At 44.8% G+C, this 24,654-nt stretch overlaps 1 protein-coding gene across 1 annotated transcript; it reads left to right on the top strand.

Annotated features, from left to right (window-relative positions):
* Positions 1-5,684: 5,684 nt before the first annotated feature.
* On the top strand, positions 5,685-24,440 carry SEC23B (SEC23 homolog B, COPII coat complex component). The gene is made up of 20 exons (XM_044289008.1): positions 5,685-5,818; positions 9,559-9,792; positions 9,984-10,041; positions 10,150-10,236; positions 11,431-11,667; positions 12,985-13,070; positions 13,187-13,331; positions 14,666-14,824; positions 15,103-15,218; positions 15,296-15,419; positions 15,592-15,672; positions 17,430-17,519; positions 18,418-18,524; positions 18,613-18,766; positions 19,245-19,322; positions 20,512-20,673; positions 20,767-20,853; positions 21,728-21,883; positions 22,026-22,091; positions 23,835-24,440. Exons 2-20 carry the CDS (start codon positions 9,572-9,574, stop codon positions 23,922-23,924), a joined length of 2,304 nt encoding a protein of 767 aa, XP_044144943.1. The 5' UTR covers positions 5,685-5,818; positions 9,559-9,571; the 3' UTR covers positions 23,925-24,440.
* Positions 24,441-24,654: the final 214 nt, after the last annotated feature.

Raw genomic sequence — 24,654 nt, 5'->3', positions numbered from 1 at the left:
TGCTGCGCCTGAGAGAACTGCATCGTGGGAATTGTAGTTTCTTACTACAGAGTACTGAAGGAAGCGCGTTATGCTTTGACTGGGCAGTAAACCTAATACCGTACATCACACAAAAACGCCACATCAACAAGAGCCTGCATACTCTAAAACCCACACCGATTTTTTTTCTGCACAGTGTGAATAAAACGTTATTCACTTGCATTGCTTGCTGCAAATTTTCAATTAGGCCCCTTGCAGACGAGCGTGAGCGGATTAGGTCCGGATGCGTTCAGTGAAAAATGCAGGATTTCGCAAGCAAGTCCAATAAGTTTAGTATGCAATCGCGTTCAGTTGTTCAGTTTTTATCGCGCGGGTGCAATGCGATTTAATGCGTTTTTCACGCGCGTGATAAAAAACTGAAGGTTTACAAACAACATCTCTTAGCAACCATCATTGAAAAACGCATCGCACTCGCTTGCGGATGCAATGCGTTTTTCACGCAGCTCCATTCACTTCTATGGGGCCAGGGCTGCGTGAAAAACGCTGAATATAGAACATGCTGCGATTTTCACGCAACGCAGAACTGATGCGTGAAAAACAACGCTCATGTACACAGACCCATTGAAATGAATGGGTCAGGATTCAGTGCGAATCTCAAATACACCACTGGTCTCAAGACCAAAAGAAATCCCTGTAGGGGTCTACTAATTTGAAAATTAAAACGTAAACTTTATTAGATCTTTTAAAAAGAGGGGGGTTATAGATGCCCCAATATCCACACACTTAAAACTCTCAGACGATAGTACTGGCTTATATAGAGATTGATCCTATTTCTCTCAGTTTGGAGAGAAGAAATTGAATGCGCAAGTTGGTAGTGTCCAGTTTAACACACAATGAGGATATAACCCTAATTGGGGAGCCCCAGGACCCTAGCTAGTAATCCCCGCTCAGACAAGCTGTGTGTTACTCGTCACTGTCACACACGATACACACATAGGCCCCATGCACACGGCCGTTGTTCACGGCCGTGTGCGGGCCGTGGAACCGCGGCCTGGATCCCTCCTGAGAGCAGGAGCGCACGGCGTCACTGGTTGCTATGACGCCGTGCGCTCCCTGCTGCCGGCACAGTACAGTAATACACTGGTATAGATCATACCAGTGTATTACTGTACTGTGCCGGCAGCAGGGAGCGCACGGCGTCATAGCAACCAGTGACGCCGTGCGCTCCTGCTCTCAGGAGGGATCCAGGCCGCGGTTCCACGGCCCGCACACGGCCGTGAACAACGGCCGTGTGCATGGGGCCATACACTCAGAATATCATGTTTTTGCAAACTAAAGCTCTCACAGTACTAGCGTCTGTCTAAAACAACTGCGCCTAACACTAGTCCCCGCCCGACATGTTTCGCCGCGATGCGGCTTCGTCAGGGGTTTGGGGTATTAGCGCCGGCGCGCTGAGGAAACAGAGGCCATATGAGCTTAGTCACGCCTCCACTCGTACGCAGCGGCTGGCCCATTGATCGCGGCTGCGTGGGGCGTGTCGACTGCATCGCATACAGAGGCGCCCCGGTGATGACCTCATCACCAGGCGTCTCCTACCGATTCTGGTTGTCGGCGCCGTCTGATGACGTCATGCCAGACGTAATCGCTCCTCCTCCTCCATGTCACGGAGGTCCAAAATAGATACAGTCACACAATTAGTCACTGGATACAATTTATAGTAAGCGCAACTAGATACATTCAGATGGGTAGTAGCTAAATATTAGATACAGCTAACAGAACAGAGGCAGAACGATGTACATTTTTATACTGGTAACAACGGATACATACTTATACAAAACTAACTAGATAAAGCATAACAGGAATTTAGATCCATTGTTCAGATGTCCTTTGCCTCCATTCTACATTAAAAGCTACGTAAGCCTATATTAATTCCTCAGTTCCAAGAACAGGAGAAATGGGGTCATCTTATAACCTTACATATATATTAATTTATTAATATTTCATTTTATTTAATTTGTATGATCACACAGATGGCAGTCTCTAAAGAATAACCCAGATTTAGCCCAAAATATCTGTTCGGCACAGACATTTTTATAAGAAGGCAGAAAAGGAAAAGCCTTCATTGAGTCCAGATGGGGTCATACTAGACAGTCTATATATCCATTTGGCTTCTTCTCTTAGTAACCTAGCATCCAGGTTACCAGATCTAGGGCCCAATTTTGCTTGAAAGAGTCCCCAAAATTTAAGTACATCTATGCGACCATTATGAACATATGAGACATGTCTATACAAGGATGTACTGTATCTTTTTTGTGTTGATTGCACTAATATGCCCCGATGTCCGTCTCCTCAATTCCTGAACCGTCTTGCCGACATATAACTTTGGGCAGGTGCAAGAGGCTATATATACTATTCCACTGCTTTTACAATTAAACCAATCCCGAATTTCATATTCCCTACCATCAACTGGATTAGAGAATTTTTTAATTTTGGGTAGAAACCCACAGAAAGTACAACCACCACACGGATAGGAACCAGTCACTCTAGATCTCAACCACCGATCTCCTGTTTTCCTGCCCAATTTTGGGGAGAAAACTATGCACCAATTGGTCTTTCAAGCTGGGGCCACGTCTAAAGGTGACACTAGGATTCAGTGCGGGTGCTGTGTGTTCACGTCACGCATTGCACCCGTGCAGAAAACTTGCTCGTGTGAAAGGGGCCTTAGGAATTCTCAGGGTGTGTCCACACGTGCCTGAAAATACAGCTTAGACTACTTTCACACTGCCGTTTTGAATTCCGTTTGTGAGATCCGTTTCAGGGATCTTACAAGTGGTCCAAAGCGGATCAGTTCAGCCCCAATGCATTCTGAATGGATAAGGATCCGTTCAGAATGCATCAGTTTGGCTCCGTTCCATCTCCATTCCGCTCTTGATGCGGACACCAAAACGCAGCTTGCAGTGTTTTGGTGTCCGCCTGGCGATGCGGAGCCAAACGGATCCGTCCTGACTTACAATGTAAGTCAATAGGGGCGGATCCATTTTCACTGACACAGTATTGTGCAATTGAAAACGGATCCGTTCTGACTTACATTAAAAGTCAATGGGGACGGATCCGTTTTCAATTGCACAATATTGTGTCAGTGAAAATGGACTTTGGACTTTGTTCTTCATAATGCAAACGGATCCGTTCTGAACGGATACAATTGTTTGCATTATAGGTGCAGATCCGTCTGTGCAGATACCAGACGGATCTGCACCTAACGCAGGTGTGAAAGTAGCCTTAGACGGCCGCCGTGGTTTTTGCCACCATTCTCCGGCAAAAACGTTGTATTACATAGTTACCAACTGTCCCAAATTTTCAGAGACAGTCCTGGCAAATTTGGTGATTCCCGAGCCAAAAATTGTTGTTGTGGGCATATCAGCTAGAATCTTGGGTGTTCCCGAGGGAAAGGCTTACATGCCCCAAATTTATTAAAATGTTGGTAGGGGCGAGTTCACATCACCGTTATTTTTCCTGCAGAAGAACAGAAATAGAAAGAAAAAAAAGATCCTGCGCATCAATTTCTGCCTGAGATCTGTTTTTTTAGATGGAAAGAAGTGCAAAAGGCTAGCGTTAGAGATTTCTTTGCATTCTGGCATTGCTAGAAGCTTGTAAGTCTCTGTCTAGCCCTATAATGGGGACCAGAGGAGATCTGGCCGCATTCCGGCAAATAGGATGAGAATTGGCTGGAAGAAAACCGCTGCACACAGACGGACCAGCCTGCCTGATCGTTAGCGCTAGTGTGAAACTAGGATCAGGGATTTCTTTTTTTTTTTACAGAATTTTTCTTTTTTTTTCTGTTCTTCTTTTGCTTTTTCACCACAAAAATCTAAAATAGCTGTGGAATTCACCCACTCCTTTGCAAAAGATTACATCCGCGGTGGTTAGCATCACAGGCCAAAGTAGTGCAAGCTTCACAGTCAGTAGAAAACCACTGATGTGTGAATAAAGACATTACAGGGGATTTTTGGGGAATACAACACTGATGACCAGTGGCGTACATAGAGAAGTAAGGGCCCCATAGCAAGGATCAAACCAGACCCCCACACAGGACAGAAGGATTTCTGCCTAAACCCCTTTCAATGACCCTTGGGCCATTTGTTCACTGCTTCATTTGCTAAAAGTTGTTCCTTTAGAGGGTAGAGTCCTGATTAAGTTTTCACCCCCAGTAGAAGAGGGGATAATCCCAACTAAAACTGGGCCCCCTCTTGCCCTGGGCCCCATAGTGGTCACATGGTCTGCCGCTATGGTAGTTACGCCCCTGCTGATGACCTGTCCTCAGGATAGGTCATCAATATCTGATTGTGGGGGTCCATCCACCAGCAACGCCAGTGACCAGCAGTTTGACGACGCAATGCGACCCCTTCCTAGGCCGGAGACGTCGCATTCATCGGTTACGTGGCCTAGGAGCAGCTCAGTCCCATTAAAGTGAATGGGCCTGGCTGCAATACAAAGAGCAGCCACTATACAATGTACGGCGCTGTGCTTGGTGAGCTGTGAGGAGTGTCGCTCACCAGAGCCCTATCAAACAGCTGGTCAGCGGGGGTGCCTGGAGTCGTCCTCCAACAATTGGATACTGATTACCTATCCTGAGCATAGGCCATTAACATTGTATTCCCATAAAAAAAACTTTCTGCCACTTTTGCCCCATTGTCTGATAGCGGTGGGACCCGCACCTATTTCGAGAATGGAGCGGGCAAAGTGGTGGCTGGAAGACTCCAGTCCGGCCACCACCAAGCGCTCTCCCCATAGAAGTGAATGGGAGCGCACCATGCATGACCGCCCACTGCTCCCATTCACTTCTCTGGGCCCGACGGAAATAGTAGAGCAAGCAGATAAATGAGCCCTAAATCAGTGATTAGGAGCCAAAACCAGGAGTGGAGGCTACACAGGGATGAGGTATCATGGGGAGATCTTCACCTCTTCTGTCTTTTTGACCTGTATCTGGATTTGCCTCAGTCACTGACTAAACACTGGGGCACATTTACTAAGGGATTTTCAACTATTTTTAATTTTTTTTTTTATAATTCCCCGTTTTTAACCGGCTGTGCGACAATACGTTGAGTGGGGCCATGCCAGGACTACAGCCCCGGCAAATCTATTAACATTTACGCCTGGAAACAGGTGCAAATGTTAGCACAAAAAAAAAAAAAACACACGCCAGGATAGTTTTTATGCCACGCGCAAGGACTGCCACAGATGCACCCGGACGTCTTAGTAAATGTGTCCCACTGTGTGAAAGCTGCGGTAGTGTGCAATCTGTAGAGAAATGGACCCTGAGATTTACTGGCGCCAAGGAGGCCTAACTGGGCCAGCTTCCATCCTCAAATGATAAAAGGGAAGTGACATTCCCAGGCTGGTGCTGTGCTCCAGTGATATCATGGCTGTATGTAATGTACAATACAGACATGTTGCAGATACGTTTATTTCACCTACAATCTCACACAGATCGATCAGGGACATGATTTCTATAGTAACACACTGAGTAACTAAATACACCACAGAAGGCATAGCCTCTAGTCAGGAAGGAATGCCCAGCGTGATGACGTCAGAGAACTGGCAAAACCTGTTTCTTCAGACGTGCGCGACCCGAGCTGATGACGTACGTCGAGGGCGGGGAGGATCCTCTCGCTGATTGGCTGAAACTCACCTACGTGGCTGGTAGCTCAGAACGTCCCTTTCGACCGACGTCACTTCTTGGTCTTGGTCTAACAGGCCTATTGCTGAGCTGTACTTCTGGCCGGAACCTACACCCGGATTCCGAAACCGTGCCGACACCGGAGTGAATGAGATAGAGGAGGTAAGGAGAGCACACTGCGTTTATACTGCGGCTTTATACCGCACTGTACGGTGCTGTGCAGGTACGTGGGAGCCCTGCTGCTTACCGTGTAGACGGTTGTTACTTATTGCTATCTGTGTCTGTCTGTATCTCTCTCTATCTATCTATCTATCTATCTATCTATCAGATATATATATATATAACTGTGTGTGTAAAATTATTAAAATCAGGAGCAATGATTTGATTGGATAATTGATAAGTAGGATGTGCAGTCCATGATTTCTGTATATATTATATAGATCCGGTTCTGATCACACTGCCATCATTATTCTGTCCAGTAATCTGCTGGACCCAGTATAAATCATTGCAATATGTGATCCAGTGGATCTAGTAAGGAGCGTTACATGTACAGGTTCTCAGGGATCCAGTATTTCACTTGCTGTCTGTGTAAGGCTACTTTCACACTTGCGGCAGAGGATTCTGTCGCCGGAACTGCCTGTCGGATCCGTCAAAACATATGCCAACTGATGGCATTTGTCAGACAGATCAGGATCCTGGTCCGTCTTACAAATGCATTGAAATGCCGGATGCGTCTCTCCGGTGTCATCCGGAAAAACGGATCCGGGCATTTAAAAAAAAAAATTCAAACTTTTTTTCGGTATGCGCAGACCAGAAAGACGGATCCGGCATTGATGCATTTCGATGGAGAAAAATGCCAGATCCGGCAAGTGTTCCGGAATTTTGGACAGAGATATAACCGTAGCATGCTGCGGTATTCTCTCTGTCCTGAAAAGGCAAAATGATTGAACTTAAGACATCCTGATGCACCCTGAACGGATTGCTCTACATTCAGAATGCATTAGGATAAAACTGGGGCTATTGAGCCCCTAGGATGGAACTCAATGCCGGAAAAGAAAACCGCTAGTGTGAATGTACCCTAAAAGCAATAAAGTGGTGACCCGCCATCAGATGTATAGAGCAGACCTGTTATTTAACCCTATGGGAGCGGGGTTGTTATGGACCTGTCATCCAGTTTCTGTACCGCTTCTGCCGGTGATGGGGTTGCATCTGATGATGTCGTCTTCCTAGTTGATGTAATGGACATGATTTGCATGAAGCAGGTTACAGGCGCCTCCGAAATTTCACCATCCGTGTGTAAAGAATAAATGAGAACCTTCACAGACATCCGTGTAAATTATTAGTAACGATCTGACCCATTTTATAAGCTTCAACGGTCTTGGTTGTGTCCGTGGTACTAGAAATGACCCGACCAGCAGCAATATGTACCGTCGATCAGAATCAGTGCTGCAGCCCCTTCCTTCTCAGGATCGGTAGTCCCGTACTGTGGTGATTCTGTATAGTCCCCTGTAAGCAATGCTTGAATTGGAGAATACCTCCCAACACTGTCGCCAATGACATATGATGCTTGTTATTTTTTCTCCTGAGCCCCTTCGGTGTCAGGATAGGTCGGGGCTCAGAAGTCAGACCCCTGCCAACCATGCAGTGCTGCCATTGTTAGCGATCGGCAATCACTTTACAAGATGGACATATCCCTGTATAAACATCATCAGGTACTGTCTGTAGTTGTCAGCCGCAGAATACAAGCGCCGTGTACAGACAAGGCAGCAGTTGTATATGGGGGCATTCTTGTCTATTACCAGGAGAAAGTGTTGAGCCCAGTAACATGTATAAAATATAGTTTGGATGAGAATTCCCATGCAATGGATTTGCTTCGATCCTAAACGGTACAATTTGATACCCATATCTCGTTATTGTTCACATTGCTGAATCTGACCATCAACGGCTTCCTCAGTGTATGTTCAGACAAAAGGTTTTGCGTGCCGGTGTCAGCGCGCGGATACAGTGTTTTTAATGACCATGCTGCATTTCATTCGGCTGAGGATTTTTGCCATACAGGTTCCTTCCTGGCGCGGTTACTGTACGGATTCCTGACAAGCTGCAGACGGAGCCCGCTCACAGTTTAGCTCCATTCAATACAGCTTAAGCCTAAAGCAAGTCAGCATGAAAACCCACAACAAAAACCGCAGCGTAGCGATTTCTGCCATGGGATATGCGTTGGATTTTTTTTTTTTTTAGAGGACAAAATTGTCCATCTCAAGATACCCCTAGGGTACATGCGCATTTCTGCACAAAAATCTGCTTATGTTACTTGCTGTCCCAACGGGTGAAATCTGCACCACTGGTCAATTTCCCAGCTGCAAAATTTCCTCACTTAGATTAGCTAATTTTGAAAATCTCATCTACTCAGCGGGTACTGTATTAGGCTACTTTCACACCGGCGTTTTGGCTTTCTGTTTGTGAGATCCGTCATGGGCTCTCACAAGCGGTCCAAAACGGATCAGTTTTGCCCTAATGCTTTCTGAATGGAAAAGGATCCGCTCAGAATGCATCAGTTTACCACCGTTCCGTCTCCATTCCGCTCTGTGTTTTGCTGTCCGCCTGACGAAGCGAAGCCAAACGGATCCATCCTGGCACACAATGTAAGTCAATGGGGACGGATCCGTTTTCTCTGACACAATAGAAAACGGATCTGACCCCCCATTGACTTTCAGTGATGTTCAAGACGAATCCGTCATGGCTATAGAAGACATAATGCTACTGGATCCGTTCATGTAACAGAAGTGTTTTTGCAGATCCATGACGGATCCGCAAAAAATGCTAGTGTGAAAGTAGCCTTCGGCTGCGGCTCTTCTGCATGAAAATCTTTGTGTAATATGCACTGTGTTCATATCTCTTTAGGTTGCATGTGCAATATAGCTGGATAGCCTAGCCTAATGCCCGACGTGTCTCCCTTTGGAATGCTTGTGTGGCCTTTGGTACATGCTTCTACACGTTGCGTTGGACTGCTGACATTCAGAGATGTTATCGTCGGTTCGCCGTGTCTTGCTCGAGTTGTGAAGTTGTAATGTTACAAAGTCCAGCAGGTCCCTGGCGCTGCTCCTGCAGTTATGGGAGCATATACCCAGTCATTGCCTGCGGCATTCTTCAGTGATGAGGTCGCTCTGTTGTTATTCTTTTGGTTACCAGAGTCAAAGGTTGTAAAAGAAGTGAAATTTTTTATTTATTGCATTAAATATATGCTTCAGAGTAGATTACATTTCTGTGGTGGTGATCAGGTGATCATTTGTTAAGGTGCCCATACTATACGTTGATGAATATCAGGTGACGCCGCCAATATCAGCAGGAGCATCCGACCATCTTATGTGTATTGTTCCCACTATTTCCCTGACAGCAGATGTCTGAGAGGAAAGAAGATTTGGGCATGTTGGATTTCACAGGAGATATGCTGCCACCAGAGGTTTCTAAAAGTGTCGCGCTCAGCCAAAATGAGTGTGTATGGGAGGGTAGGAATAGCTGTCGGCCAATCGCCCACTCCACCAACATCTATCTAAGGTGTCTAGCTAGATCTAGTCTAGTAGTGTCCATGATGATGGTGGGGGGGGTAGATGTGGTCACACCTTCAGTACCGCTTGTCATAGACACTGACCATAGACATGTCAATATAGCTGACAGGCAGACTGTCTGATATCTGGCAAAATGTGGCTTGATAGGGTTGGAGTGCAACCAGTCTGATCCTAAGATGTCTGATAGCCACGTATCCCGGGGTTGACCAAAGTAGACATTTATGATGGAGCCAGGGGACGCGGTTACAGCTGGCATTAGGTTATTGCAGATCGCATCGCTCCTGTTTATGCCATATATACTGATTTGTTCCTTTCTTTTCTTAATTTTTTTTGTAGCATTACCGTTTCTATGGCAACCTACTTGGAATTTATTCAGCAGAACGAAGAGCGAGATGGGGTGCGTTTCAGCTGGAACGTTTGGCCATCGAGCCGGCTGGAAGCTACGCGGATGGTTGTTCCCCTAGGATGCCTTTTCACCCCACTTAAAGAACGGTCGGACTTGCCACCCGTGCAGTATGAGCCGGTCCTCTGCACAAGGCCAACCTGCAAAGCGGTCCTTAATCCACTGTGGTGAGGAATGACTGATAATTATACCTGCAGAGTCCGGATAAATGGGGCTGTGGGATGTGACATTCCTGTTCTGGGCTTATTTACTAAGACTGTGCATCGTGCTTCATTACTAGACTTCCTCTGCAGTAAATGGATCAGAATTCGATTTTTCTTTCTTCTTGCATCTCATTTTTTTCTCTCTCTCTCCTTAGCCAAGTTGACTACAGAGCTAAGCTTTGGGCTTGTAACTTTTGTTTCCAACGTAACCAGGTGAGTGCAAGTGTTTTCCATGTGTTGCCTGTTTTTTTAGGCTATGTGCCCTTTGTATGTGACTTATAATTTGTTTTACCTTTTATTGCATTTTTATTTATTTTTCAGTTCCCTCCTACGTATGCTGGAATATCCGAAGTGAATCAGCCTGCGGAGCTGATGCCACAGTTCTCTACCATCGAATATATTGTCCAGGTAAGGTACTGTGCGCTGAGCTTACAAAGAGAACCAGCAGAATAGTGTAGACTACGGCAGGTCTAAGAATATTTCCATGAACTTACACTCTTGATAGACCCCTCCTAGAGGATTTCCCTAGTAAGCATTGTATGCACAGACCAGTATAACAACACCATGGTCTTTGATCACCAGTGATTGGGTTTTATGCTAACGTAATCCTGTCTTTATAGACAGTTTTCATGTCTTTTTTTTTTTTTTTTGAGAAATGCAAATAAATTCCTGTCGCGTTTATTCTGGTCACAACTGAATTGCCTATTATGCCCACTTTCATTGTATTATCTATTACATTTAAAGGGGCTGTCTGGCAGATCCCGTCTAGCGGCTTCAGTTCTTACAGCTGAGATCTGTTTACCTGTCTGTAGCATGGATGTCATGTTGACGACAATTGACTGCTTCAGCCAGTCACAGGCCTCTTTGGCGCACCGATGAGGCCAGCAATTGGCTGCAGTTGATGTGACATCACCACTGTAGCCGGGTAAACAGATCCCGCCAGTGAGAACCAGAGCTGCGGCGCAGGATCTGACAGGTTAATTCTTTATTGTGGGCCGATTCGCTGTGTTGTCTGGTTTCCACCAGACATCTTCTTTAGGCCTTCTTCAGACGAGCGTGTAAAGTGTGGAAATTGTGCTCCGTGTCTTAGTGTGATTTCCCATTATGAACACTGCTCTTTTCGCAGGAGCGCACAGCATTATACTGATTAATATGTATGTGTGGCACTGCTAATCTTCAGGGAAACAAACAATATAACTTATAAAATCCACCTGGAATATGTTGGTGACTGTCTGGAGACCCTCAAACTACCTGGCCACTGACTCCACATTTCTCCCCCCAACAAAGCGTTGCATACTTGATATGTTCAGCCGATCTAGGTTTGGTCATGTATATGGCCAGCTTTAATGTCTGGCTACGCTCTTAGATACAAAACTGTCTATACAGTGCAGATAACCTGTACACATTGTGACTACACTCCTGAATGAAGCTTTGGATGTGAGTGGAGTACAGAACTGCATGCAACATTTTATTTTATTCTTCTAGGTAATATTCATTTGAGAATGGATAATGTCTGAATATAGTCATAGTTCATGATGGTCTTTTTCACTCTGCGGTATAGTACAGCATATATAAAGACTGCTGTATGTTTTATCGTTCCAGCGAGGTCCACCAACTCCTCTGATATTCCTGTATGTGGTCGATACCTGCCTGGAGGAAGAAGACTTGCAAGCTCTCAAGGAATCGCTGCAGATGTCACTTAGTCTTTTGCCTCCAGATGCCTTGGTGGGATTAATTACTTTTGGGAGAATGGTTCAAGTGCATGAACTCAACTGTGATGGGATCTCAAAAAGCTATGTCTTCCGAGGAACCAAAGATCTTACAGCTAAGCAAATACAGGTAGGAGCTGCTGTGTGTGTTGTGAAGCTTCTACATTTCAAGCAACGACATACTCCTAAGGGGATTGCGGTGAAATCCGTTCTCCCTTGGGTCTTTTGACTTCTTAGTGTTGCAGGGAGCTATGTTGTTCTGTGTGACGTGGCAGTTTTGCAGCCCTCACATCTGAGGACCCTATGTCTGGCGTACTGCCTGGAAGGGTTGATCATGGTGAATTCAATTCATTGATCCCTGTGTTGCTGCCATTTGATGTACTATTGGTACAAAATGTTTATATTTATGCTTATTCAAGTGAGTAGGGGGCCTAGCCCCTTGGAGCACCACTTCACCGTCCCCCCCCCCCCCCCCCCACATGGCCCGATTGACAGGACCAGGCATCCTCGCTGATGCCTGCCGCCGAAATCTTGCTCTTGGTGCCAGTGTGACTTAATCAGCACATGCAGAGTTGATCTCTTCCCGCTGAGGTCTGCACTGCTGTACCGCCAGTGATATCAGTTTCCTCCCAGAAGAGTTGCTGACTTTGCTGATCTAGAAGTAAAGTCGAGAATCTTCTCTGCCAAGAGGAGAGCGACATCATTGATGGTTGAGCAGTGCAGAATCTCAGCAAGAAAAGCCTCCTGAGATCAATTGCACATGTGCCGATGAAGTCTCAACAGCACAAGCGCAGGATTTCAGGGCCAGGCATCAGAACAGTGGAGTGCAGGAGGTTGCTGATCCCTGGCCTACTGGAAACGATAAAATGTCCTACAAACGCTGGGGGAGTGTGCATTGCGTTTCCATATGTCTGTATTTCCGTTCCGCAAAAAAATAGAACATGTTCTATTATTGTCTGCATCACGGACAAGGATAGTACTGTTCTATTAGGGGCCAGCTGTTCCGTTCAGCAAAATACGGAATGCACACGGACGAAGCCTAAAAAATGGCTGCTGCCTGAGCAGGAGGGAGCGACTTGCATTGCAGAAATATTTTTATTTCTGAAAATCAGAAAATTTGGCATTTCCAGCCTTTGGAATCGCTCAGTATGGCCTCCTGATTCTTGCACAATCTTTACTTCTGCAAGAATTCTACCAGACTGAATCATTATGCCACGTTTCAGGTGATTTGAGATTTCTATTAAGGCTTATGGATGTTTTGGGGGAGGGGGTCCCCCACTTGGAATACACACATGCTACTAATAGTGGCTCTTGTTATGGCTGACTTAGATGAAACGGCCTAATGTGAAATGTGAAACAAGCCTTAGCAATATTTCAAGATGATTTGCTTTTTAATAATAATAATCATCAGTATTTATGATTTATTTATTTATTTTTGGTAATTCAGGATATGTTGGGTCTTGTAAAACCTTCCGCTGCAGCACAACAGGGGAGACCACAACAGCCCCATGAGCAGCCTTTCTTGTCAAGCAGGTAACATTTTTGGATAATATACAGTAGTGTTTTGCATGTTTTTGTTTTTTTTACCTTTCCAGCTACTATATTTTATTTATTTTCTTCCAATAATGACATTTTCATCCTTGCTGTAGGTTTTTGCAGCCAGTTCACAAGATCGACATGAATTTAACAGATCTACTTGGGGAATTACAACGTGACCCATGGCCTGTAACCCAGGGGAAAAGACCACTGAGATCCACCGGGGTGGCTCTGTCCATTGCTGTTGGTTTGTTAGAGGTAATTGTTTCCTACAGTAATGGGGACTTCACCGCTCACTAGATAAATGAGCTCATGTGGAAATGGATCAGAACTTTTAATATTGAAGTGAATGTTAACTAGATGTCGTTACATTAACAAGTAAAATTAGATGCCATGGCACGTGCTAAAAGATGCGCATTAACCCGTCAGCGAGGCTTTATTTTGCACTTAAATCACCAGGATACAAAAGCCTTTTGAATGGACCAGTCATTACTATGAACCCTACTTTATCTGGGCTCACTGATCTGATAAAAGCAGCTAAATAAAGAGATGAGAACTAAAGGTTATGTTCTATATAAAGTAAAGCCCTACAACACATCTCATTGTAATTATTAAACTGTGAAAGTTATGGGTGCCGTATCCTGCTCTATGTCTATACAGTGAGATACATTGCAGTCTTCCATCAATGGTATACAGCAAATAGAGGCTCAAAGTGTGACGTGATCAGGGCCTTAGGGATCATTCATGCGTCCGCATCCATTATGCAGTTTTGCAGAACGTTTGCGGACCTATTCATTTTTCATTGGGGCCGCAAAAGATGCGGGCAGCACCACCGTGTGCTTGTCCGCATCCGCACTTCCGTTCCATGGCCCCGCAAAAAAATAGAGCATGTCTTATTCTTGTCCGCAGCCACGGACAAGAATAGGCCGGCTAAATGCTGAATGCACATGGCCAGTGTCTGTGTTTTGCGGATCCACAATTTACAGACCGCAAAACACTTGTGGACATGTGAATGGACCCTTCTTTTGTAGAAGGGCTGCACGTAAAGGTGTTGTCCAGACCTTTGGACTTTAACTGTCGTCAGCAGCGTGTTGTACCTAGTGGAAAAAAAATCATGCTCTCCTGCCCCTCTGTTCAGCAATCTTCTGCTCCCCGGCCTGTAAACACATGACCCTGATTGGAAGAACTGAGTTGTGTGCCGCTTGAGGGTCATGTCACCGATGAGGCCACATGTGACCCATCTGAATGTGTACAGGCTGGCGATTGGAAGATCGTTGAACAGAGCAAGGGAGCTGGATCGGAGCGCCGGGCAGCAGAGAAGTATGATTTTTATTTTTCGGTAGATACCACACAGTGCTGGAGGTGGTTAAAGTCCAAAAGTCTGGACAACCCCTTTTAAGCACTTGTAGTTCTGGCTGGCAGAGAGGAAGATGGAGGATAATACCCAATGCTAATTATCGACTTCTCTGTATATATACATTTCTGACCTGGATGTGTAACCAAAGACATCAGTGTTAAAGACTTCAGTTGGGTTTATTATTCACCATTCTGGTTTGATATACAGTATATGTTTTTTTTTTCTACCTCTGTAGGGAACACTTCCAAACACTGGTGCCAGAATCATGCTGTTTACTGGAGGGCCACCATCACAAGGACCAGGGATGGTTGTCGGAGATGAACTGAAAACACCAATTCGTTCCTGGCACGACATTGATAAAGATAATGCACGTTTTATGAAGAAGGCTACTAAGGCATGAGCAGTTTTATTTTCTGGGTGTTGGATTTCTCTTCATTGTGTCGGACAATAGTGTTTTATTTCGTTCTCTAAGGAATGTACAAAGTGGGTCATTGTATTCTAAGGAACTCCTACACATTTGTGTAAATTGTGAATCTCTTACTTGTTCGGAAAGGGCAGCTGAGATATATGGGGTGATCTGTAACCACAGATATTGTGCTCCAGTATATGTATGAATAACCTGTGTGAAATGGTGTAAATGTGTAATCACAACTTTGTGTTCTCTGGACACAGCACTATGAAGGACTGGCTAACCGCTCCGCAGCCAACGGTCACTGCATTGACATTTATGCTTGTGCCCTGGACCAGACAGGCCTCCTGGAGATGAAGTGCTGCTCCAACCTCACCGGGTACGTTCCAGAGATTACAATAATGTGGCTGTGCTGTGTGTGGTTCACAATAGTAACCGGTTTCTTTTTTTTTCCAGGGGTCAGATTGTCATTGGAGATTCTTTCAATACTTCTCTGTTTAAGCAGACATTTCAGCGAGTGTTCAGTAAAGATGCAAATGGAGCCTTCAAAATGGCCTTCGGTGCGAACCTCGAAGTTAAGGTAAGTATGTGCACTGTAATGTGATATACACACAGATCGACTGGTATTCGAAGGGACACTGTTCATCCCAAATATAAGAATTTGCAGTGTACTTACTTATTGTCCACGACTCAACTTTTGATAACCTAACGTGTGGTTCAGGTTTTTAGTAAAACTTATGTGTCTCCAACAGACTTCCAGAGAGCTGAAAATTTCAGGTGCGATTGGACCCTGCGTTTCCTTGAATGTGAAAAGTCCATGCATTTCAGAAAATGTAAGTGGCTATAAAACATGCTCTCACTTCATTAAGCCGACAGACTGACTTCTGACTCCTTTAACGTAAGTGACTTTTACATGGGTAGATGATCGGGTGACCTATGGCAATTGCTTATGCTTGTTCCCGATGATTGCCCCATGTAAAGGTGCACAAGGATCAGCGTCCGGACTGGGAAACAGTCCTTTGTCAGCTGATCAGATGTTTTGTGTGCACATGAAAATGAACTTTATTCAGCAGTACGTTGCACCAGGTAAACAGGACATGTGCTGCTGACAAGAATGTAACCAAACAGTTGCACAAGCAATTGTAAGTAGTATACAGCGGGCAATTATCTGCCCATGTGAGGTTGCCAGTCCACATTCAGGTTTGGATTAGGCTTTCGGATGCAGTTATGAAGCCAAAACCAGGAATGGTTTTAACCAAGAGGAGAAGTAGAATCTTTCCTATATACTTTCCCCTTATACTCCCTTTTACAATCCTTACTTGGTTTTAGCTTCAAAACTGCATCTAAAATCCTGATCAAAACCAGAGTATAATCAGCCTTAGGGTGCGTTCATGCGGATTCTGCAGCAGTTGTTCACTTTAAGTGCCGTGGACCTGCCCGTGGCTTCGCTCCACTGAATATAGCTAAACCATGAGCAGACAACACACTGAGAAAGGACATGTCCCTTCTTGGCTGCTCGCTGCTTTACACCACCAGCCCACAAACTGCAGTGCTGCCTCTCATTGAAAACAATGGGATGCAGTCCCCAAATGATGCCAGTTCCAAAATTTTTACAGCAATTTTTACTATGTGAAGAGGCGCTATGGGTGCCGGTACATGTTCCAGTTTTCTGGTGTCGTTTTGATGATAAGACATGGTGTGGATTATAAAAAAGAGAGAAGTAGAGTGTGCCCTTCTTGCTTTCTCTCCTTTTATGATTTACACCTGGTTTTAACTTTAGAATCACATTTTAAAAAAACTGACCGTATACAAGCAGACTTAGGCCCCTTGCAGACGAGCGTTCCTCCCGCAGCGAGTCCGCAACGCAGCACCCGGCCTCACCTCCCGACGCTGCCGGGGGTCACGTAGCATTATATTGATTTATGATGCTATGTAACCCTTACAGTTCTGGAATGTTTTGGATAACACTGGCATAATGCTGCCAGTGTTATCCAATACTTTCCAGAACTGTAAGGGTTACATAGCATCATAAATCATTATAATGCTATGCAATCCCATCAGTGCTGGGAGGTTAGGCCGGGTGCTGCGTTGCGGACCCTCTGCGGGAGGAACGCTCGTCTGCAAGGGGCCTTAAAGCTGCCCATACACGATGCGGCTCTGGCTGTGGGATCCGTATGCAGCTCACCGCTTATTGCTGGGCCACGCTTTTACATGCCATTTAAAACTAATAGTATGTACAGGTCGCATCCCCAATGCTGGGGCCACATTGTGTATGGGCAGTCTAAAGGTCCTACAATGTATGTTGATCGGTGCTGGATATGGGCAGAAATCTGCCTGTTTAAGAGGGAGAACCCTCAGTACATTTGTTAGCTGCCCTAAGAAAAAGGAGCCAGCTTCAACCCCCGCTGAATGCTGCCCCTCCCCAAATATGCTCTAAAATAAAATTTCCTATCCTGGATTTCTTTTAAAACATTACCTTACTTTATTCCTATTTGCTTTACTGCTTTTTCTGCAAAATGGAAACCATCATTATCTACTGTTTAACATCATAGATTATTACAGAATAACGGCATTTTCTTGTCTGTTTTAGGAACTTGGAGTCGGTGGGACGTGTCAGTGGAAAATATGCGGGCTGGATCCATCTACAACTCTATCCTTTTACTTTGAAGTGGTGAACCAGGTATGGTTGCTTCTTTATTTGAGCACCACAGTTCTTTTTTTTTATTTTATTTATTTATTTTTTGGCTCAATTAACAATTTTGCCTAATTAACAATCTTCTTGGGTTGGGGAGCAATAGACTATAATGAAGGTGCATTTCCAATTACATGGTTGTTTAGCACTTATCAAAAAAACTTTTTATAATGTCCCTTGCAAACTGTATGGGAACGAACAAGATGGACATTACCTGTTTAGATGGGGAGAGGTGCTGCCGACAACGATGATTTGGTCTGCACCACAAAAGATTTGCTCGTTTGCCGGCTGTTACCTGCCATATTCATACAGGCCAATGATCAGGAACGAGCATTCTAATGAAAGGTTGTCTGTCCAGTTATGAGAAACATCTAATGTGCACAGGGCCTCCTCGCTCTTTCCCTGTGACTGACATCGGGGAGAATAGCGATCGGGCAAGTTGGATTTTACCTGTGTCCCCCCCCTTCATCATTCACTACACATGCATACTCTGCCGAGTCGAGCATGCATATGTATGAGCGGATTGGGAAAGGGAAAGATGGCTGTTGAACGACTGCTCAGCTGACCGTTATCTTACCTAGGATCCAGAAGGGCGTTCCGGCAGGGAGCAGCCTGACTGATCTCTTGCATTACTGGAAGCTTAACTATAATGGGGACCGGTGGAGATCTGGCTTCAGTCCGGCAAATATGCTGAGAATCGGCCAAAGAAAACTGCTGCTGAACAGCCTAGTGTGAAACTAGCCTTATGTGTATGCCACAATTGTAAAAATCAGATTGAAATCGGTATAGAAAATGTTCAGAGGCAAATCTGTCTGACACCGTAAACCTTCATGAAAAGTTCTTTTTATCATTTTCTCTCTGTGAATGAATATTTCTTTGTTTTCAGCACAATGCGCCCATTCCCCAGGGAGGCCGTGGGGCTATTCAGTTTGTCACTCAATACCAGCATTCCAGCACACAGAAACGTATCCGAGTCACCACAATCGCCAGGAAGTAAGTGTCCGCTTTCAAGCATTTTTAGCGCACACAATGCCACCTGCTGTGAAACCTGACTAACGCTATCTGCCCTTTTCCCCTCCAGCTGGGCAGATGCTCAGACACAGCTGCAGCACATTGAGGCAGCCTTCGATCAGGAAGCAGCAGCGGTGCTGATGGCGCGTCTTGGGGTCTACAGGGCCGAGACAGAAGAGGGACCAGATGTTCTGCGTTGGTTAGACAGACAGCTCATCAGGCTTGTAAGTCCCACAATACGAGAGCCACTTGTGGTGTAGATCAGAGAGTAATCTGGTCTGCACCCAAGACAACTGAATCCTCATATTGCTCCTCTTTTTATTTTTAATGTTTTATAACCAGAAAACAAATAAATCTAATTACAAAACCTTGGAATAATGCACCAATCTCTCTCACATTTACATTTTTTGGGCCGATGTATTGAGGCAGATCTGCCTGCAGAAGTGGATTTGAAAGGAATCGAAAATATAAAGGAAGGATTTATATTTCTCATTTCTGGGGGCTCCGTTTTTGTCGCTTTGACTGAAAATCCTGCAGGCAGATCTGCTTTAAAACCTCATCCAAAAAAACTGTGTGGCCGTACCCCAAGCCTTTGCCACAAGCAAAGAAAATTTAGATCATCATAATTTACACTCGGGTTTGCAATGATTGGCTGCAATGATTCCACTGTCTGTTTTCTCAAAAATGAATCCTTTATTACAGTGCCAGAAGTTTGGGCAGTACAACAAGGATGACCCCACCTCCTTCAGACTTTCAGACGCCTTTTCTCTTTACCCTCAGGTAAGTTTTGTTGACCTGCGTCATTTTAAGAAATGTCAATTGAAGTCTGAAGTTTCCTTGCCTCTAGACCTGGTGTGTATTTTAGGAATTTAAAAGACTTAGGCTACTTTCACACTAGCGGCACAGACCTCCAGCAGGTTGTTCCGTCGGGTGAACAGCCTGTCTGATCCGTCCTGCCGCCAGTGAACGTGTGCCCCGGACTGCCGCTCCGTCCTCATTATAGTCAATGGGGACTGAGTTCCGGCGGAAGCACGGCAGCGCACGGCGACATGTCCGACATTTATTCCTGCAGCCTCTCGCCGTGCCTCCACCCCACCTTGATTATAGTCAATGGTGACGGAGTGGCAGTCCGGGGGCACACGTTCGCTAGCGGCAGGACAGATCTGACAGGCTGTTCACCCGACGGAACAGCCTAGCGGAGGTCCCTGCCGCTAGTGTGAAAGTAGCCTTAGGCTAGTTTCACACTAGAGGTAAATTCTTCCAGCAGGCTGTTTCAGCAGAGGAACATCCTGCTGCAAGACATTGTATCCTGCATAGCCGGATAGTACCTGACCCTGCCAGAGCCAATTGACTATAATGGGAATCCGCAGGGATCCTCCCTGTTTCCAGCGTTAGTGCTGGGATTTGGCCAGACAGTAACAGTGGCTTGAAGCTGTATTTTGGCTGAATCCCGGCACTAAAGCCAAAACCAGAGTAGATCCCCGTCGAGCCCCTTATAGTCTATGGTCTCTGGCAGCATCAGGTACTATTCGGCTATGCCTCTGTTGGAAAAATGTTACTGCTAGTGTGAAACTTAGCCTTACTTATTCTATAAACTGTATGAATTTAGACAGACTGTCTAGACCTGCACCAGATTTGTCCCAGTGGCTTAGGCTGAATGATGAATGTGGTGTAGAGACGGACACTCTTCTCTCACTCTGTACCAGCGATTGGTCGGCTTAGTTTGAGACAGAATTTTACGCCAGAATTGACACAATTTTTATGCAAAATGGGGCATATTAGGCCACGCCTACAGTTCTACGAAGCTCTACCCACTGTTTGAGCAAGTCGGAGAAGTGTAGCAATTTGATTGCAGCAATTTGAAACTTTTTAAGGCGCATCTTTGTAAATCTAGGTCTGTATGTTAACATGTTCTGTTCTCTGAGCTTTTGCATGTAGCTGTAGTAAGTCTTGCAATATTTTACCACAGTTCATGTTCCACTTGAGAAGATCTCCTTTCCTGCAAGTGTTCAATAACAGTCCAGATGAGTCGTCGTACTATCGGCATCACTTCGCCAGACAAGACCTGACCCAGTCTCTGATCATGATCCAGCCCATCCTCTACTCTTACTCTTTCTATGGTCCTCCAGAGGTAAAAGAATGTAATTGGTATAAATGGATTTATATCGCCAGAAATCATGCGCTATGTTCACTCAACTTGCCTTTTTCCCCCTCTTTGTAACAGCCTGTCTTATTGGACAGCAGTAGCATTTTAGCGGACAGAATTCTGCTTATGGACACCTTCTTCCAAATTGTCATCTACCTTGGAGAGGTAAGTTTATCCTGGACAACAACTAGGCTGCTTGCTCTGGGCAGTGTTGGCCCTATTTCACACAGGCATAACGTTAAATTATTTTGGATTTGCCTGTGGGGATTTCCTAAGAAGCATAAAATATTAATAATTTGGTTAAAATCCACACAGATTTTGCTTCAGATCTGCTGGTAATTACAGCAAAATCTGCCACACTCCATGGGCCACTAAACCTTTTTCCTTTGCACCAGTTTTGATAAATAACTCCCCCAATGGGTTAAAATATGCAACAAATCCATGCTCAATCCGCAACAGAATTGACTCGCTACAGATCTGAAGATCAAGGTCCGTTTTCGAGCAGAAAAGCTCCTAAACCTGCGGATGAGACTTGTAAATCAAATCCACTTGTCTAGGACTGTAATCGGCTTCAGATATTACCTGTAAAAAGCCGCAGTTATACGGGCAAAATTCTATACCTTTTTAGTACGCTCTGTGGAACTGACCTTAGGAGACCCACACATTGTAAGTAGGTAGTAGCGCAAAAATATGTCAGCTTTTTTCCAAAAACAGCGCCACACCTGTGCCTGGTGGAATCAGGCATTTCAACTCAACCCTTTGCACATCAATAGAGTTGAGCTGCAATACTGCACACTACCTGTGGACAGATGGGGCGCTGTTCTTGGAAGAAAGTAGGCATATTGTATTGTACAACCCATTTAACCAATAATTGCAGTTCCACCTAAATACTACAGGTGACCATGGTGATGGTAGGAATATATTATTTTAAAATATGGCCACAAAGTACTATAATTTAGGACAGTATTTGTTTCCATTTTTGCTTTTAGTAAAAACATGGAATACATTTTAAATATTATTATTATTATTTTTTATGCAGACTATTGCTCAGTGGAGAAAAGCTGGTTACCAGGAGATGCCAGAATATGAGAACTTCAAGCATCTACTTCAGGCACCACTAGATGACGCTCAGGAAATCTTACAAAGCAGATTTCCAATGCCACGCTACATCAATACAGAACATGGAGGCAGCCAAGTAAGTGCCGGTACTTTTTATTGTTGAGACAAATCATGACTGGGGGAGCAGATTGGGGTTTGTCATATTTCATTTATCCTGTAGATCCAGGAAGAACATACAAGTATGGCTATCTGCTAATATTCCTCCTCTTCATTTTTAGGCTAGATTCCTGCTCTCCAAAGTCAATCCCTCACAGACGCACAACAATATCTACAGCTTTGGACAGGTAAGCACTAGAGCAGACTCTGAAAAGGTTTACCAAGCACCTGATGTGGTAGCGGGGTGCCACTCAGCCTAAAAGTGAATGATGGCCTATCCTCAGCATGTTACTGTATACAGATTTTGGTTAAGAAGAATTTTGGATGCTAGTGCTGCACTTTTGTTGGTGAGGACAAGTTTGCATTGCCGCCATGGTGTAAGAGCTGTTAATTTTGTTACACGAGATTTTGCTCAGGAGCCTAGTGCGGCCTGCTGCTTATGCTTCAAGGCTTCAGTGCCTGATCTGTGGGGTCCAACACCCTGATGATCGGTTGTTTCAGGGTAGCGCCAGTGTCAGGCTGGGTTCACACCTGAGCGTTTTACAGCGCGTTCCTACGCGCTGTAAAACGCTCAACAGGCAAGAACCAATGATTCCCTATGGGAATGGTTCTCACCTGAGCGTTTTACAGCGCGTACGATCGCGCTGTAAAATGCCCGACGCCCCAAGAAGTACATGAGCTTCTTTGGGGCGTCTTGTCGCGTGTTCCCGTACATAGATTTCAGCGAGAACGCGTGACAATAGGTGTTCGCTTGTCTCTGTATGCGCAATTTGCAAACGCCCGTACAATCGCGCATACAGAGCACTCCATCGCGAACGCTCAGGTGTGAACCCAGCGTTAGTCCACTGTGTAGTTACTGCAGCGCTGGTCCCATTTACTTCCAGCTCTGACCTCTACACAGTGGATGGAGAAGTGTAGTTTCGGTGCTGGGGCCGACCCAACACAGCTGATAGGTGGGGGTGCGGGCTGTCGGTACCCATTTGTTCAGGTATTCATGGCCCAACCTGAAAATAGGCCATCAATAGGATCTTGGGCAGAAAGAAGACTGATTACATCAGGTTATAAAACATCAGTTTGCAGTGTTCATAAGGTGGACAGGAGTTAGACTTCTATGTTTTTAATACACAATAGAAGACCTGTGTATATATATGTGTGTGTGTGTGTGTGTGTGTGTGTGTGTGTATATATATATATATATATATATATATATATATGTGTATATATATATATATATATATTTCTCTAAGTATGCTTATTAGGCCTGTCAGTGTCCCTTTAAGGCCTCATGCACACAAACGTATTTTGTTTGTGTCCGTTCAGTGTTTTTTTTTTTTTTTTTGCGGATAGGATGCGGACCCATTCATTTCAATGGTTCGCAAAAAACGCGGACAGCACACCGTGTGCTGTCTGCATCCGTAGGTCCATTCCGTAGCCCCGCCCAAAAATAGAACATGTCCTATTCTTGTCTGTTTTAGGCATTGTTACAATGGATCTGCAAAAAAAACCAATGGCATACGGATGTCATCTGTTTTTTGCGGACCGCAAAACGCACACAGTTGTGTGCATGTAGCCTTAAAGGTATGGTCACTTGGGACAGATTTTCTGCCGTGCGATTCCAAAGCAGAAGTTTCTGCGGATTTGACCCTGTGTATTGCAAAGTGTGAAATCCACAGCATAAATCGACATGCTGCTGAAATAAAATCCACATTGCACAGCAATTTAGGTTGCAAATTTATCTTGCACTCTTGTACACTTTCTTGGCATCGCACAATGCAGTGGACTGCCACGCACATATCCACGATGGCAAATTTGCAGCGTTTCCGTCCAGCGTGGACATAGCCTAAGTACCTGTAGCCTTAGTGAATGTAATATTCTGCTGTCACCTGATCCGTGTGCAATAAATAACTTTTTTTATTTCCTCCCTCCCACAGGACGGTGGATCCCCAATTCTGACAGATGATGTCAGTCTACAAGTTTTTATGGATCATTTGAAAAAGCTTGCTGTTTCTACCGCCTCATAGTGCAAAAAAACTGTCAACAGAAAAATTTCAAATACATGCAGTGGAAGATGACGCCATTTTTAGCCGAAAAACACATTCCCCCCCTGTAGTCAAAGGAGCTAATCAGAGTTTTACCAGAAGCTGAATGCGATGTGGTTAACATTTTTGAATGTGGTCCTATCTTAGATTTAATTTATTTTTGTTTTACAAGTAGTATTACTTCCATATGTTAACATGATTGTGTATATATTCCGGATGCCTTGTCAATTCTCCCCCACCGTCGCCTTCTGTTTATTTAGTACATGCGACTCCATAGTAAATTTTTCTGCCAAAGCGAGTGTTTCGTAATATTTGGAACCTTTTTTGCATAATGAGCAAACAAAACACCATATGGCAGATTTCTATATTTATAGTCTATCCTGATATGTTTTCATCCTGGGTTTACAGTGATAACCATGACCATAGTAGAAAACGTTGTATCCTATTAACCATATACATGTCACTATTAAATAAAAACAGAGAAAATATATCAAGAAATCCCTTGAGATCAGCCATTTTCCCCTCACCCATGACGGCACCCCATGCGACCAGGGACCTCCCATCCGGGACAGGAAACCTGAGAAGATAAAAGGTTCACACCCCCACCATGCACCAGTTCAGGTTTCCTGTCCTTCGGATAGGAAGTCCCTGGGAAGACTTCTCGTCGGTTCTCACCTGCAGCTGGGGGGAGGCCCAGGTTCTTATCCGGTGA

The sequence above is a fragment of the Bufo gargarizans genome, chromosome 4 (genome assembly GCF_014858855.1).
Source record: "Bufo gargarizans isolate SCDJY-AF-19 chromosome 4, ASM1485885v1, whole genome shotgun sequence".
Classification (NCBI taxonomy): Eukaryota; Metazoa; Chordata; class Amphibia; order Anura; family Bufonidae; genus Bufo; species Bufo gargarizans.
Note: the sequence above shows the minus strand (reverse complement) of the source record. Positions and strands in the feature narration are given on the sequence as shown.